Genomic DNA, 18182 nt, shown 5'->3' with positions numbered 1-18182 from the left:
AATTAATGATTTCATGATGGGGTTTAATCATTATTCCACCATGACTCTCTGAGCCCGACTTTTTATTATTTATCATTATTAGTAGTATGTGCGACCACTAAACTTAAATCTAGACAAAACGTCACAGGTTTGAGATCATCTAAAGAACATCTAGGGATTTTCTCTCTCTCTTATTTTAACCTTTCGAAGGGCAGATAAACAGAGCAGATTTACTTTCTTTAAGCTCCACCTTAATTCAATTCCCTTATTCAAACAAGTGCACACTAGATCCTGGAGAGATGTTTGAGTTTAAACAGCTTATTAGGTTTCCTGCTTAGACACAACACAGTAAGACACAGGTGGCTGCTAAGTAAAGACAGGCGAGTGTGAAGTTTACAAAGAGGTTTGGACCATTAGGGAAATAATGGCTAAAAGTCTTATAGGGGCCCGTCGTCTCTTCTGATATGATGAGAATGATGCAGATCATGTGGTGGAATTGATCAGCATACCTGATTTTGCAAATATATTACTGTTATTTAAAAATATATATTTTGATAAAGAGTTTTATTGCCCTGTTTTGATTAAGACTAGTAAGTTTTAATGAGACACATGTGACTCTTTATAAGCCACTGATTTATTGATAGAGATGTAGAAAAATGATTGGAATTTGACCTAATGCCATTCACAGTCTTGCACCAGACCTCATATCTTAAAAATGAAAGTTCTTATAAAATGTTTACAGTAAACCTTCTACCTAACCACACATATCAGTAAATATCCCAGTAAAAGTGGGAATAATATAAGAAGTACCAGATACTAGTGTTTGTGTCTGGTAAACATATCTTGTTAGTTTCTATACAGTTGTGGGAATACTTACAATCTGCAGCAGCTCAGTTTGAAAAGTTATGTCTAACACTAGAACTAGGGAGGTTGTGTCGATATGCAGAAGTTAAATTAAATATGAAGGTTATTGGTCAATGCAACAGGTTTCAGAAGAAAACTATCTCAGTATCTTTTAAATACGTTCAATTCCCATCTAAAATTTACATCTGCTGCAAAACATCTGCTTCAGTTCCATGTCAAACACTGACTGTATATTTCTGCAAGATGCACAAGAATAAAATATTTGGCAGGAAAAACGCCCACGCGTGTTACATTCTATTTAAAAGGCACAATAAATTGAGCTGCACACATTGCAATGCACTCTGAGCAAAACACTTATATTCATGAAGAAAATGAATCTGCATTTTGACTGACATGAAGGAAAATGATTTGCACAAGCCTTTACTGCGCTCTTTTCTCCAGGGTTGTCGTTAAAGGGCACAAACACATGCAGGCACACATACATACATGTGGCTCAGGGTGCCCGTGGAGTGCCGTGCTTCAAGTGCACACAACACTGGAGAATGCTCAGCCACTAGAGTATGACTGTAGCGTTTCATCTGCTGTTTTGCAAACCTCACTAATCTGAATGTGCACGCATGCTCTCTGCACATCAGAATGCAAACACGACAAAGAGGAGAGCCGGAGGTCTGTTTGGCCCCAGAAAAACCTTAACTAGTAATCGAATCTGGGGTGTCAGTGTGACCAAATTCTACCTGACACCCCCACCCTCCCCCCGTCTTCCACCTCTCCGTCCGCTCCGACCGATGACTCTGGCAGTCTGTGTGTCATGTAAAATTAAGTCGGTCTGTGGATGCAGGAAGAGAGAAAGAGAGAGAGGGGGATAAAATGGAAAGCGTGGTCGAAATTTTAAGTGCCGAAGTGTGTGTGTGTGTGTGTGTGTGGCAAGCCTGGTGGTTAGGGCTGAGACACACTGTAGAAGTGACAAGGTAGTGACACGTTTCCTCTGATCAGGGATGCAGACATGACAGAGCCAAGTTTCAGACATGAAGGCAAACAAACACACACACACACACACACACACAGACACACACACACACAGACACACAGACACACACACACAGACACACAGACACACACATACACAGACACACACACACACACACACACACCCTGATGGTCTCTACCTCTGATTTCCTCTATCTCTCTCTCACACATACACACTCACACACAGATTTAGGAAACCCCCTGGGTGAGCGGTTCCTCTCCTCTGCTGCATCCAGCTCTCTTCCTCTTCCTGTAATTATCTTGTGTATTTTTTAGCCTAAAGCTTTTTTTTATTTTAATAAGCATTTGCACTTTGAATAGAAAAATGTAATCCTGAGGTCAGACGTATAGGGAGAAAATTCAGTGTCGGATACTGGTCACCATTTGAAGAAATGTAAAACAACTGCTCTATGTGTGCATTCATCACATGACACAAGCAGACACGTCTGGATTTTCAACACATTCTCGTGGGAACGACAATTTACTAAAACATGCTGCAGCCCTTGAGATTGGAGAAGCTGGAACCAGACAATGTTCCACTGAAACCTTAATAGATTAATTGGCTATATCTAGATTGTTGCTAATAAAAAAAGTTCTGTCAATCATGACTAACTGTTACAACAGACAAGTACACAACAGAAAACCTGGTCTTGAGTGCGCACAGACACACACACAGGCAACAGATCCTCTCAGAGCTGTGGTCTTTCCCTCCGTGATAAATGTCAGCCTCCCTCCTCCTGAACAGATATCGATGGTTATTTGGGCTTATTTCTCCAATCTGTTGCTCACCTCAGAGCCGAGATGGAATCCATTTCTGCCTGGTTGGCAGAGAGGGTGACTGTAGGACAAGGTAATTTGGCTGCCTGGCACCCTCTAGTATCTCTCTGTCTGAGCTGCTGAGCTATCTCAGCCCCTATTTCCAAAGTTTACCTCAAACAAACAAGTGCATGCACACACAAAAAACCCTCAGCGCTTTCCTCCGAGACGTTCAAACTGGCAAAGCTGAAATGAAATAAAGTCCGGACGCCCTGAGTGGTTGTTAAGTTTCATCTGGCTATTGCAAACAATCTCCCGAGGAAGTAAAACAAAAATAAAGACAAGTAATACAAACTTTTTATTTTTCTTGGTTATTTCAGTTGACATCTGATATATATATATATCAAAGACTGACCCATTTATTCAATAAAAGAGTGTCCTGCAATACTTTTTCCACTTTTCCAATTCAAAAAGAGAAATCCAGGACAAACAGTTGAAGAATTGCAGAGTCAATGTTTTTTGGAGTTGTTTCCAAACGAGGAGCAGTCACGAGAGGATGAGATGGATCCATAGATCAATCTATCGACCTGAAACTATTTCGTATGTATTTATTTTATTTTCAGTTCAAGGATTCAAACCATTTTTACAACAAACATATGATTCACTTTGGCCTCAGTGGACATATACTGTATCATCAGTGTGACAAGGAATGGAAGTACGATTTGCCACAGTGTGCAGTGATGACGAGGAATAATCATATTTTTGCTCTTATACATGAAAAGCTGGAATCATTGCAGTCAGAGGTTTTGCTGCTACAGCCTCACTTGATGTGGTATGACCAGACTGTTGTATAACACAATTTAACAACTTTAACAATTGAACAAACATCAGCGTGATAAGAACTACATAAAGTGGCAGACACCATCGTTGAGAGAATGTATTTGACATGCACTTTTTAGTTTCGTTCATGTCCCATCTACTAACATGGAGGAGGCAGGATTCAGGAGCTATACTACAGCCGGCCACCAGGTGATGATCCGGACGCTTTGGCTTCACTTTTGGGGAGCTGGTAGGTCGTCTTTTTTTATACACAGTCTATTGGAACCAGCAGCTTATAGAGGCTGATGTTAACATACTTTCCATTGATAAATATTGCAGTACAAATGAGATTACTCTTCTTGTACTAATGGTATGTTAACTTTAAGTATGTTCCATTATCCCATAAATGCCACTTGTAACTACAGGTCAGCTAAAGTTACATGTTCACTTTAAATACTGCAAATACATCAGGTAAAGGTCAAGGCTGCAGAGTGGAGCAGGTACTAAAATGAATTTAAGCACTTCAGCATTCAGGCTGGTTGAACACTGTGGTCACTGATTAATAAAAACGTATCTAAAAGTTAAAGAATACCTAATACACATAAAAACAATCTTTATTAAATATTGTGGATAATCAGTCATTACTGGTGCTGTAAACATGTCTTACGTTATTTTTGGGGAAGCATCACAATATACAGTTTGGCAGAGGAAGGACAAAAGTGCATGTGGAAAAAAGAGGAATGTCTTCCTGAGATCTGGCATAATCTTTTTTTTTTAAATAACAGACCTTCCATATGAGCACTGTCGTTACCGTCGCTCAATTGTTTCCTTTGTCCTAAGCTACTTAAATGGAAAAGCAGATTTCCTGCAAATGACTATTCCAAGGTGTAAAGCAGTCCAACTTGCCTGTCTGTTTAACTAGTGAGGCACTTTTTGATGTGAAGGCATATGGAATGATCATTTAGAGGAGTTTGAGCCCAATACACCAAATGAACATTTCAAGGAAGGAACCAGGGGAGTCAGAGGAGATCTTGAACTCAGCTTAGAATATATCAGGAATTAGACAGGTCCCTCTATTACAGGGAGGAATGAAGAAATAGTTTATAAAGTGACAGGGGTGGATTGGCAATATGAATGAGTGGAGATTTTCCACTGTATGCTGGTGGATACATGGACAAACCTGTCAGAATTATACTCCTGGTACAAATATGTTAGAAACAGCATAATGTGCTGTTTGCTGGTTTAGAGTGATCGGCTGGCTCCACAGGGAACATCCACCTGAGAAGGCACGACACGGCTGGACTTAAATAAAAGTTTACGATGCCTTCAGGCAAGTCGAGAACAGAAATAAAATCAAGAAAAGGTTACCATCGCAAATGGCCAACATGTACCATATAATATTCAATCTTCATTTCAAAAATTCTAAAAATAGACTGCACCTCTAAAATAAATTGTTCTACATTGCTCTGTATTGTGCGAGTCAGTGCAGGGTGTGTGTGATTGTCAAATCATATATGTCACAGGTTTGGTTCCCCGGTCTGCTGTGGTGTGGTCAGTGTCGTCACACTGCTGAGGTCTGTGGTGACACTGTGTAAAAATAAGTCCAAACACCCTGATTAAAAACCTTCAGCAGCAGATGGACACACAATTCACTCAATGTGTCAAGGAGCGGATCTCTCAAAGATCAGTGGTGATGACAGGGGTGACTCCGTGGATGAGCAGCGTGGGGCCCAGGTCCTGAGTCAGCAGCTCCAGCTGGTGCAGGAAGGCAGCGTAGCGTTGGGTGTCAGCTGGAGGACGGGGCAAGTACAGGAAGCGCACAGCGGGAGGTGGCCGGGCCTGGTCCAGGATCAGCTTATTGACAGCTGACAGGTAGTCGTCCGACAGGCGAGTGGTGTTGCTCGGGAAGCTGTTAACGTAATCGTCAACATCTTCTTCCTCATCTGTACTCTGCTTCTGCTCCTCATTGGTGGTATCAGGGGATTGCGATTGCTGCTTCTTCCCCCGCGTGCCTTGACGCTGCCAGTGTAGCGCCACCTGTTGGTCCCATGGCACAGGATAGATCCGAGCTTTAATTCTCAAATCTTTCAGCAGCTGACCAAGCTTCTCCTCTGAGCCTCTCACGCTTCGTCCCTCCTCCACGCACAGGAAGAGACGGAGCGTGGCTTTTCGCCAGGCTCTTACCATATTGAGGATACAAGCAAGTTGTAGCAGGAACAGAGAGCAGGTATCGACGTAGCTACAGCTGTCTGGTCGCAGGAGGTTGACCGGCCAGACATCAATGTACACAGCACCCTTCAATGGGGAGGAGGGTGGTGAGAGGACGTGAGTACGGTCAAAGGTGTCAAAGTATCGAGCCAGCACCACGTTCTTAAGCATCTTCATGGCATCAGCAATGATCGCTACATACTCCTGGGGCCCCAGAACCTTCCCATCACCAGATTCTCCATAATCGTTCCTGTTGCTGGACACCCGCACAGAGTCAAAGTGGTAGAGAGGAGGTTGTTGCTCCAGCTCCTGAGAAGGTGCCAAGGGATCTGTGGCCTGACACGTAGACAGGGTGGGATCAACCAGCCTGTCCTTTGGAAGACAGTTGTCATAGAAACCGAGGACGAGGGTGTTTGGACGCATCCCACCTGGAGAGAGTTAAACCAGATAAGGCAAAGAATGAGACAGGACCCTTTGTTACAATCTAACGCAAATGATATCTCTTAATTATGATCGTTGTTGTGAAGTGAAAGGCTGCAGAGGTTCAGTGCTTCGGTCTGATGAAGTCAAAGTGAGACAGATGTGAAGAAGCTGAGTGCTAGAGTGGGAACTGGGAGGGAAGCCAAAGAGATACAAAAAAAAAAAGGGCTAAGAAAATAAGAGTGGTTAAAGTTAGACCTGAGAGACAACTCAGCAGAGCAGGACGACAGCAAACAACAAGTAAGAACTCAAAACTCTTTAGTTTGCAGTGGGTGTTACTAAAGTAAAGAACATGTAGAAATAAAAGTTTTTAGAATGTTAGGATTGCTGCCTGAAATCTCATTCAAATTGAAAACCGAGATTTGTTTTCTGAATAATTGTTACAGACAGAAGATTCAATGACAGTTAACACTGAAGTGCTGAAAGGAGTCAAAATGTGAGCATAAGCACCAACTGAAGAAGTGTCAATTTACAGGTAAGTGCTGAAAGAAACTGAAGTGGCAATGAAAAACTTAATCGCTGAAAGATTTTTAACTTGCAGTCAAAATGAAGGGACTGAGAAGAGATACAGTTTGAGTTTTGTCGAGATTCTGTCGGCACTGAAAGAACCTTGGGTGGATGTTTAAAACTAAATTTGTGGAAAACTGAAAAAATCCAATGAAAGTGCTAAAAGAGGAAAAGTTTAAGTGTTTACAATAAAAGAGAAAAATTAAGTGGCAGTTGAAAGAAATGATCAAGGGAAAATAAAATCCTTGTGAGTTTGAAAATATGTGTTGAGTGTTAAGTAAATACAAGAAAATCATTTTCAAAAAGTAACTCACCAAAAAGTACAACACTTGGCTAAAAACCCACTGCAAATTAAAAGTTTAAAGCTACTGAGTACGATTATCAAAGTTTTCACTTCGATGCCCTCTGGTGGTCATAGGGAGCTGAACAGGTATCTTTTGTATTTTTTCAAACAAAAATGTATATATAAATGTGTATATAATATTCAATTAAAATAATGTAATAATCAAATTAATTACTTTACATTGTGAAAAGTTATAAACATGCTTAATATTGTAACATTAGCAGTTTCAAATCCCAGCACAAAACAGCTTTCACCCACTCACCTAGCAGTTGTAATTTAAATATAAATATAAAAATATTAAAAAATAACGTTCACACTGACCTAGTCCAGAGATGAAGAGCAAATGTTGGACTCCATGACGAACAGAATCAGCCAAAGTCAGGTTGACAAAGGCTTTAATGTTCAGATGATCCACCAGGGACAACCAGGAGTCATACTGGCACTGCAGAGGGTCTGATGGCAAATTGTCTGGGAGGGTGGAGGCAAACAAAACGGTATGAGGTGAGAAATATGGCTGAGACTTGACTAGAAGTGTGTTTAGATTCAGAGAAGACAAAGTTTTGCGAGGGGCCGAGAACATCAGGCATACATGTGAAAAGGAGACAGCGGAGAAGTCAGTGTGACAGTCTGAATTAGAGGCAGAGCTTGAGAGAGATACCAGACTCGATGCTGAGACGTTGGGGCGCAAAGACAGAAAGAGATGCGAGACAAATGACAGCGTAAACACAATGTGAGACAGAGAGAAAGAGAGTGCGATGCAGAGGCCAAATCTGCAACGTCTCAGACAGTTCCTGTGGTGGTTCCCTGTTGTGTGAGGACCCGTCCAGACTCCTGACCCGGCTGTTCCCAAGTAGTCTTTGTTTTCAGCTTGATGGAAAACAGCAGCTTGACAAGTGAGACGATAAATGGATGGACTTAAAGTAGAGTAAGAAGGCAATGTGAAAGTAACTGGGAGTCCTCAACCACAAACTCCTCTTCATTATAATTATGGGAATGAATGACTATATCTCCAAACCCAAGTGGCTCATCAAATGAGAGGAGGGCTCTTCAGTGGCTAATGAACGTATCAGTTTTCCACTGTGAAAACACTCAGGATGTGAATTCTGAGGACTCCATTCAGGGCCAGTACCAGTCTCATCGACACATAAAGGCCTCCGCACAAGACAAAGAAAACAATCAATGATTCCGCTCCTTTAAACTATCTAAGTGTGTGCCTCGGCAGAAAAGAAAGGCCCCAGAGCATTGAGCGCATGATTACTTCCCTCGACATAAAACAGCAGTAGATGAGCCGATGTCATGGAGAAAGGTATAGCGCACTATAATGATGCACTGGCTCACTGGGAAGATTTGTACATGTCCCTGTTACGTTTGGCTTATAATTAATAGTTGCTTTCTCACACTGAGCGGATGTAGATAAGACATGATGTGGGACTAAACTTTCCAATGCTGTTGATAATGTTGTCAAGCCTAAGAACTCAAGACACAACTCAAGTGTTTACAAGGCTGAAGTATCACAATGTAATAATTGTCTGTTCCATCATGACAACAGGCAATAGAGTTAATGTAATACTTAGGAGTATAGCCAAAGCTGAGACTTTCACACTAGAGGACTTTCAAAGTCAATGGATTGCTGCACAGTTCACACTAAACGATCACAAGTCTTGCAGTTACAACCCTTCACCAGGAGAAACCACCGACTGGTCCCCAAACTACATTTAATCACGATAACACACACGAGAAGAGACACACGGTGAATCACACTGTGACACTGTGATTGGCTGGAGTCGTTGGGGTGCATCAGCAAGCCTTTCTAATCGCGTCTTTGAAGAGTTCACACATAGTGAATGCGGTTTAAGCGCAGATCTGCGGCTTTTCTCTGCCACTTGCAAAACACGTCTGCATCTGGCAAATTAGCCTGTAAATCGTGTAGTGTGAACTTGGCTTTAACAGTGGGTCCATATGTAGAGTGTAGGATGGATTGTATTGTCCTTACTGAGGTCTCCTAGCTGGACGTGTCCAAGCACGTAAAGGCCACTCTTCTTGATGTCGTTGATGAAGGTGATGAGGCCCACGCTGCTGCGAGGGTTAGAAACCATCAGCAGGACCTGAGGCCTCCAAAACTTGACGTGGTCCTTCCTCACATCCAGCATCAGCAGATACTTACGCACCTACATGTGAGAAGAGAGATTGTTAAAGAAGGGTTGTTATTAAGGGATGTGTCAATATTTGACCGAATTCTTCTACTCATCATTTAACTCTGTGATCCAGAGCAGCTGACTTAAGTGCATTGTCTGAGTGCAATGTCTGAGTGCAATGTCCTAGGGGTCTGCAGTTGTCTGACACATTGGTGATATGTGACTCTTAAGGCAGAACAGGATATTCCCTCTAGGAGTAAGATCACTACAAGGTTTTAATTTAGTAACTTTACCAAAAACATTGACTATTAAATCTTCATTGCAGGTAAACCAGGTAGGATGAACGCACATTTTCTAACTTCACTCTGCACCACAGCCTGCACTTAAAAAACTTGGCACGCAACATCCAGCACACAAACAAGTGAAAAAGTGACAGTATATTTTTGGGTATGTTTTTATAATTCTGAAGTAGCTCCAGAGCATTAACACAGGCCAAGAGAACAGCCCATGCCAAACAGGCAGTATTGGAACGGGCATTGCACTAGTTTAATAAATGTGTTGTAAACCTGGAGAGTGTTCAGGGGCTTACACAATCTGCTTAATGCACCTCCGTTTTTAAAAAATGAACAAAACCAAAATGTACAAAAGTGTTTGTTCAATGGGTCTGAGTGGTGGTGGTGGGGGGGGGTCAGGAGCAGTAAGATCCTGGAGTCTCGTCTTGGCCGCAGTATTACAACACTCACACACATACACGTAAAGCAAATAAACACAATTTCCAAAATGTAGAACTATTCCCTACACATACACATCAAATTGTGCTATCTGTGTGTGTATACATATCCATCTAATATGTATGCATGTGCTGTAATATTTTAAGTGCAGGGTCCAAACACGGAAAAAACATTTCATCTTTAATCAGCATCCCATTAGGATATGAGATTATTGCAGAGACCAAAAACCAAGAGCTTTGTGTGTAAGTGCATGCAAAATGAGCATGTGTGTTTCCATGAATACATATGTATCATTCAAAGGGTTATTAGCAGAAAAAATGTACCCATCTGTGATTGCTAATGAGCAAACACTAACACTGTAACTAGCACTGTGTATCAGTTTGTGCTACAATGCACACTAAAACACAGCCATCATTAGGATTCCCACAGTGCGCTAGCTAGGTGGCATCAAGGTACCATTAAGGAAATGTAACCAAGTGGAACCAAACATTAGATTTGAAACCCAAGTCTACTAGGAGTGATTATCATTCATTTGATTCTTTTATTGGAATTAATGACCATCAAGTCGGTGACGACAGGTCTGCCATGTTAAAGCCACAGACTGCGCCGTCAAACTCGTCAGTTTGAGAGAAGCAAGGTGACTTCAAAGGGTAATTTGGTGTTTTTCACGGCGTTTGCGCTCTCAACATGGAGTGAGTAACAGTATCTTGGCCTAACAAGAAGGGGGAGAAAAAGTCAGAGATGTGAAGGGAAGGAAGGGAACTTCGCTGAAGTCAAACTGTGATTTACACATTTGACGAACTTAGGCGAAGAAGTGGAGCCTGAAGTACCTCTGGTCAAATAAAGAAGGGGCATTTTTTTGGCAGCAAGAAACTGCCATTAAAAAGAAGAGAATAACTTGAGACTGATACTTGAAAACCGTTTTCAGATGCGTTGCTGGATTTTAGGCAATACATTTAAATAGTGGGACAAACAAAAGAACGACTTTCTTAAATTTAGAAGCTCCTCTCTTGGATTTAGCCTGAAACAAACCAAAAGTGGTCAAGCAGAAAATAATCATCTAACCATCATCTAAAAATAAAAGTTTACCTCAAGGTTTATCAACACTCAATCAGAAACTGAAGACATTAAACATTATATCTTAACATATTAACATTATACCATAGCCATTTTCATGCGTCTGTCCAGAAATATTTGTAAAAACTAAAACAACAAATACAACAGGTCCCAAAGGGAAATCCAAACTGCCTCTACTCATCTGATCATCTGTCTCTCTTTATCTCTCCATTTCCCAGTCTTCTCATCCATCAGGCTATCATCATTTCTCTGTCGTTTCAGTCTCATCCATCACTTTGTTTTCTCGATCACTCATCCGTTCTCCCTGCTTATATTCTGTCTCTGTCTTTTTACCTCCCATGATACCATCAGCGATTCTTGCCACAGTTTGTCTTTTTCTCCGTTTTCTTTCTCTACTTAACACTGTTGTCAGACGCCTGTTATCTCCAGATGTGTGGTTTTTTTGTAAGCTGTTGTGTCTACCATCTCTGCTTCAATGTCACCCAGTTGGCACCCTGCCACACTGGCTACTGCTGGAAGGTGCAGAAATGGAAGATGAGTGGATGTACAGGGTATGTACATGCACACACTGCCATTAGGCCCATTAGTGCCTTTAAGTGGGACTGGGCTCTTTTCCAAGGGGGGGTTTGGAAATGTTTGGGGGGTGGGGCTTGGGCATGGTTTTTAATTATTATAATTTAATAGTGTGTTTTTTTAAGCAACAAACTATACCTTATTAATGTATATGATAAATAAAGTCTGTGTTAAATATTCTACTAATATTCCACTTATTTCAATAAGGGCTACTGTCACTCCAAGTAGCCTACAGCCACGGGCATTTTGAGATAAGGGACCACTGGTAACTGGTTTAGAATGACTTTGACTTTGCATCTCTCTGTGTTTGTTTTGCATGTCCCTGACCCTGTTCAGCAAAGAGCTGTGAAGTGAGATCCAATCATAAGTTATCACATGAGACACATTAAGGACACAATTTAATGGCAGATATGAACCGACGAGCTGAATGTTTTCCACTTGTGATCAGATCTCTCAGGACAAATACCAGGTCTGAATACGGCCTTTATGTCTTTATAGTTGTATTTGGCACATCTATAGTCATTCTGCATATTTTTTCTAGATCTTTTGAGTCTTTATTTGTTCACTTTGCATGTTGTTATTTTGGGTCTCGTTGTAATTGATTGATTGAACCCCTCCCTAAAAATGTCAATGTTCCCTTCCTACAGAGGATCTTAATATTTTAAAGAATGCCAGACATAGTATTAAATGAACGTTAACTTATTTAAAACCAACCTGTAGATTTAAATGTAAAAAATGAACACATCTACCCATTCTAATCCCACAAATGTCTGTTTTTATGTCTATCTGTTTTTGGAACGCTTATCTCGCAAACCGTTCAAACTTATCTACTTCACACGTGGCATGTGTATTGTTGGTGGTCATGGAAAGTGCAGTGCCAAATTACATGTATGATTTGGACATGCAATATCTTTAATATACAATCAATTAAGATTGATCAATAAAAACATAAACAGTAAGATCACTGTGACCTTGACCGTTAACCTTTAGCATCCAAAATCAAATCAGTTAATCCTTGTTTGTGCCAAATGTGAAAGGATTCCATCAATGACACTGGGTAATTCTGAAGTAGTTCCGGAGTATTACCACTGGCCAAGCAAACAGCCCATTCCAAACAGGCATGTTTAGAATGGGCACTGCACTATTTAAAGTTTTTTGTATTATTAGACCCCACTGAAACCCTGGATACTAGTAAGGAAACACCTTATCGACCTCTTATTCTGCTAAAGGGGTTACCAGGGATGATCACTCAGATTCCAGGAGGGGGCCTTTGCCACCCTGGCCACCCCTTTGCTGCTGCCCCCAGCTGCCGCCTCAGGGTGAGAGAAACAGCCGAGGGAGAGAGGGGGGAGGAGATGTAGAGAACAGGCTGGGGAAAAGGAGAGGGAGGGGGTCGAGGAGGAAAAGCACAATAAGTTAAGTGGTTGTAATAATGCTCTGCCTCCTGACAAGCTTCTGGCAAACCCGGCCATCCTCAGCCCATAACCCCTGCCCACAGCCTTGGCAACTGCTTCCCTCGGCAACAAGCCCACCTGGCAACGGTGCCCCCTCTCCTTGAGAGCAACAGGCTCCCAAGACAGAGGACACGCAGAGCTGGATGATGTAAAGCTCGGAGTGCATGTGTATCTGTGTCATAAATGTCGAGAAGTTTGCTGAGAGAAAAGATGCAGATGTGTGAGTGTGTGTCTGGAAAGTCTGATATAAACATGATAGATAGCTGCTGTAGAAATGACAAGGCAGTGCTCTGTGTATCTGGGAAAAGAGAGGGAAAAAATGTGTGTGTTTGTCTGCTAAATGCAAAGCACTTGGCTTAGTGAGAGGCAGCAGAACAGTCCGTCTTTGTGTGTGTGTGTGTGTGTGTGTGTGTGTGTGTGTGTGTGTGTGTGTGTGTGTGTGTGTGTGTGTGTGTGTGTGTGTGTGTGTGTGTGTGTGTGTGTGTGTGTGTCTGCATGTCTCTATAAACCTGATAGAGCGATTACTTGGCAGAGGTACAGACTCTTGTAAAGCTGAGGGGATGAGATTTTAGTTGCTCTAGTAATGACAAGGCTGTTTGAGAAAGAGCGAGTGTGTGTTTGTGCTTGTACTTCTATCTTTGTGAGGACCAGTTATAGATGTTACGGGGAAGGGACATAATGCGAAAGCGAGAACATTTTGGCGGATCCTCACAACTTCAAAAGGTTGTTTGACACTCGAGACTTGATTCTAAAATCCAGGTTAGAATTTGGTTTAGGTTATGATTAGGTTAAGGGGCTAGGGAATGGATTATGTCAGTGAGTGTCCTTACAAGGATAAAAGTGTGCATGTTTGTGTGTGTGCGTGTATATATATCAAACCTGGTGGAAAATGAGAGCCTGGCTGATGTAACCCCAGCTGGAGGTGGGACTGAGGTAGTGAATCAGCAGGAGCAGCAGCAGCATGAAGGCAATGCTGGCCGAGGCATAGATGGCATTGATCAGGAACATCATGATGGCACAGCCCACAATGCCCAACACGCACGTATGCCAGGTGAAGTATCGAAAGGTGGGCCTGAGAAGAGAACAGGATAGGTCAATTTACGGTGGAAACTATTAATAACTGCAAAAAGAGCATGTAAAATGTAAAGGAAAATAAAAACAATTGTATTGTCATGCTTACAAGGCTATTAAGATGCAATATTTATTCAAACAGAAAGACATACACAAGATTTATGTATTTTTGACAGGGAAGAAAAGATTAGGTGACAACCATTATACAAACACAAAGCTGTGATTGAGTTCAATATCAGTATGATGGGATAGATTTGTGTGTCTTTGTCTAAAAAAAGGCAATTGTTTGCTACTGACTTTTAAAACTTTATTTGATTGTGTGATGTTTGGTTCATGACAGAAAAAAGTTGGAGTACCCTTGTGTTTAAGCTACAATACCTGGTTTAGACCTACCAAGCACTTTATTGGGAACACCATACTATTACTGGGTAGTTCCTCTCTTACTCCTCAACAGCCTCAGTTCTTTGGGAGGGATTGATCCCACAAGATTCACCTTAGCTAAGCTTTTGACACCGTGTACCACAATGTCTTAATCAGCAATCTGAAAAACAATGCTGACCTCAGTGATGTGGCTCTGATGTGGCTCATTGGTTCAGCTCAAATTTGTCCAGCAGGTCCTTCTGATGCCTTTTGTGGAGCCCCGCAGGGCTCTATTCTCAATCTACAATCAGCAACTGTATGTTCCGATAAAGCCTTGTACCACCACTGTGTCACCCATCATGTTTATGAGGGTCTAAGTCAGGTAAACTCACAATCTTCTTTTAATCCTTTTAAAAACTCAAGTGTATCTTATGGCTATTCCAATAAATAGCAAACTATTGATATAAACAGAAAAAAGTAAAAATTCTGGCCCAAATGAAATAAAAAAAATTCCGAGGACCTTTTAATTGATTTGGTTAAATGTTTAAAGTTATCAGGTTCAAACCTATTGGGACAAGTTGTGCAAACACACAACACAGTTTCATATATGACTTTATAAGGTATACTGCTTAACATGTTCACTACGCTATGCAAACAATGTGTCTCCATCCTACAGTGTAAAATTACTGCACAATGCAATGCCATGATGTTGAATCCCACCACTCTGCAGGGCGCTTTGGGAAAAATCAATACAGGAGGTGGAGGTGCGTGGCAACACCCAGTGGACGCAAGAGGGAGAAAGAAGAGAAAAAGAAAACGAAGAGATTTAACTAGCTACCATTTGGTCAGATAGATTTTAATAGCTATATATATTTAATCTGACTGCTGGTGTACTATGTGCATCACCCAGGTTCTACAAAACTCTAGTCACAGGGCATAGCTGGACAAATTCTGACGGGGTGCAGCATTGGTGGGCAGATGGATTGTCAAAAAATCCATTAAGTTTTTACCAGCCCTGTCAGAGTCTCTTTTTACCTAATATATTAAACAAAATAATTTGTAAACAAACTCTGAAGACAATACGTATTAACATAACAATTTTCTGATAAGCCTCTAAGTAAACTTCTTTAAAAGGGATTCTACAAAGGGTATGTTAACAAAAACATTGTCTTAGCTACAAGCTCCCACCCCACATCTGTATAGGGACTTCCCGAATGCCAGTTTTTCTCCTAACATGTGTATCCATCCACATGGGTTGAAAAAGCCAATGAAACAAAAATCTCTTACTGAATTATTAAAGACTAACAAAAGAGCAAGGAAATACTTTTTCATTCGGGTCAGAGTATTACAGGTTACTGACCTTATTCCCACTCTACCAAGTCCATTTTTAGAAAACAATGGCAGATTTTTTTCTTCAGTCAGATCCGGAATATACTTTTATCTTCTCTTTTTCAGTCTTGGATCATGACTTTAACACATTAATTTGTATTAAGTTATTTCTCTCTATATATAACTTTATATAATAATATATAATAACATTTTACTACTGCCTTTGTATATGTTTAGCATATTCTGGTAGTGCCCATGCTTAGCAAACACCAGGAGTAATGCTACATTTTTTGTTGCGAATGTCTATGTTTTAACTTCAGCTCACCTTGGTGCAATTCAATGGCAATTGTAAATTTACAGTGGTGTTAACAAAACATCAGGATCTGAGGCTCTACATATGACAATGCTTGACTTTTGACGTCATAATATTTTAGGAGAAAGGCAAAACACAATGAAACTTTTCCCATCAATATATTTCAGAAACATATAAAAAAAGTCACTCTTTAACCAAAATTGATGACTGAATCTCAGTGTCAGAGAAACCATAATGACTTCAAGTCAAATTCACCACACACACACACCTACAGAGTAATTTCCTAATGCATGACTGCAGGGCAGCATCAAAACAAATTGGGAGATAATGCTGGGACAAAAGCAATTCAAACCCACATCGCATGCAGATTATACTGTTTGAGACTTCAGCAGACCTCTGTGTTTGTATTCATGGGCTTGAATTCATATATGAATGATGGCATTAGCCATATTTTACGCACACGAGCCTGTCAAAATACAATTGCATGTGTGTGTGTGTGTGTGTGTGTGTGCTATTTAAGTGTAAATGACTTGTATGGGTCATGGAGTTGGGTGCAACCCGGCGGGTGGAAGCGCTCACATTTTTAGAGGATCATGTACTTGACCCCAATTTCCCTGCAATAACTGCAGACGTGTGGATAAACAGCCATTAAAATAGCCGCAGCTGTAATTACACAATACAGCTCAAATGACCAGACTGGCTTCCTCCAGAGAACAAATTTTGACACTATAAGAGAGAGAAAGTAACCAATCAACACAACACAGCAGGAAAGAGCTAATGTATCATGATGATGGCAGAGGGGGGGAAACCACCAGGAAGATAAATCAAAAGATAAGAAAAACAGAGAGTGTTCGACAAAGACAGCCATGAGATAATCATCCGGCCTTTTGTTGGTGAATATTTCTTCACTGAGAACAGAGGGGAAAAGGAAAACATGAGCAGGTCTAGGGTCAGGAGCTTGGAAGTGAATACTTTGAAAGATTAAATATGAAGCACATTGATACTCCAATTTCCGTCAGATAACTATTTTTGAGTTATTTACATATGATATTGATTTATCAGTTGATACAGATCAGCTCTAGGGATGAAAATGTCAGTCTGTGGGTTGGTTCAGCAATTTCCTCCAAACTGAAATACTGGAATAACAACTAGACGGTTTGCCGTATTGACTTTGGTGATCCTTGAGGTTGTAATTTTAAGTGGAATATTCAGAGATCTTAAAAATGGATCGCCATGAACTTTGGTACACATATTAATGCCTCTCCCTCCTGGAATCTTTCATCACCAGGTCAAACTTTATGATGTCCAATACTGTGGTGTACGTGCAAATACATGACACATGACATTCCTATTAGCCTCAGCTCTACTTTGGGTTTAGTGGTAACCAGCAAATGCTAGTATACTAAAATTAAACAAATCTGATATAAATTAGAACAATAAGTTATTAAGATTGTAAATGAGGTGAACATTACTTGCTAAAGATGGTCACAGTGAGTATGCATATTGATGTTAACATTAGCACATCAAGGATCCAAACTTTGCTTCACCCGCTCAAGTTGAAATATTTGAACTTGAGCGAAAGTCGCAATGTTGCAAAAAACGATCAGCGTCGAGACTCTTCTGACATCACTGACGTCTGCATCTCATGTCCTATAATGTTGCATTAGAAATAGAGGACAAACCATTGCTGCTGTATTTGGGCAGCTCAAGCTGTATGATACAACCTGCCATTCATTTCGAGACTGGGTGAAGAACGAGAGGGTTTGGCAAAGAGTGAGTGAGGATGTTGGAATATATGGTTAGTTCTGAAAATATCAATCTGTTACATGATTCAAGCGTCAACGCTTTACTAGGATCATAGCGATTTTCGGTTTACATGTTAACTTGTTTGTGTGTGTGAAGATGATATTCGCATGTTGTCTCTACTCACTTTACTCTTCCAAATAAACACAAACAATCATGTGGCCAAACTCACACGAGTAAACCAAGATGAAAATGAACTTCACATTTGGCCTGAATGCACCCTCCACCCAGGTGAACATGCAAGCTCCTTTACATTTGTTTTTATGAATAGTTATGACTAAGATATGTTCTGTGTAAGACACTATGAAGCTGAAAAAAAACATGTCCAAATTGTTCTCTGTTGGACAAACTATA

The 18182-nt window shown here is 40.9% G+C and overlaps 1 protein-coding gene across 1 annotated transcript in view; it reads right to left on the bottom strand.

The window, feature by feature from the left end:
• Nucleotides 1-3220: 3220 nt before the first annotated feature.
• zgc:153039 (uncharacterized protein LOC767698 homolog) overlaps nucleotides 3221-18182 on the bottom strand; it is a 68834-nt gene continuing 53872 nt past the window's right edge. The window contains exons 10-13 of the mRNA XM_034604497.1: nucleotides 13832-14024; nucleotides 8976-9150; nucleotides 7304-7450; nucleotides 3221-6080 (exon numbers count right to left, since the gene is read on the bottom strand). Coding sequence (XP_034460388.1) covers nucleotides 5122-6080; nucleotides 7304-7450; nucleotides 8976-9150; nucleotides 13832-14024 — 1474 coding nt within the window. The 3' untranslated portion in view covers nucleotides 3221-5121. The remainder of the gene's footprint in view (nucleotides 6081-7303; nucleotides 7451-8975; nucleotides 9151-13831; nucleotides 14025-18182) is intronic.

The sequence above is a fragment of the Hippoglossus hippoglossus genome, chromosome 13 (genome assembly GCF_009819705.1).
Source record: "Hippoglossus hippoglossus isolate fHipHip1 chromosome 13, fHipHip1.pri, whole genome shotgun sequence".
In the NCBI taxonomy this organism is placed as follows: Eukaryota; Metazoa; Chordata; class Actinopteri; order Pleuronectiformes; family Pleuronectidae; genus Hippoglossus; species Hippoglossus hippoglossus.
The sequence above is the reverse complement of the archived record's forward strand: the minus strand, read 5'-3'. Positions and strand labels throughout refer to the sequence as shown.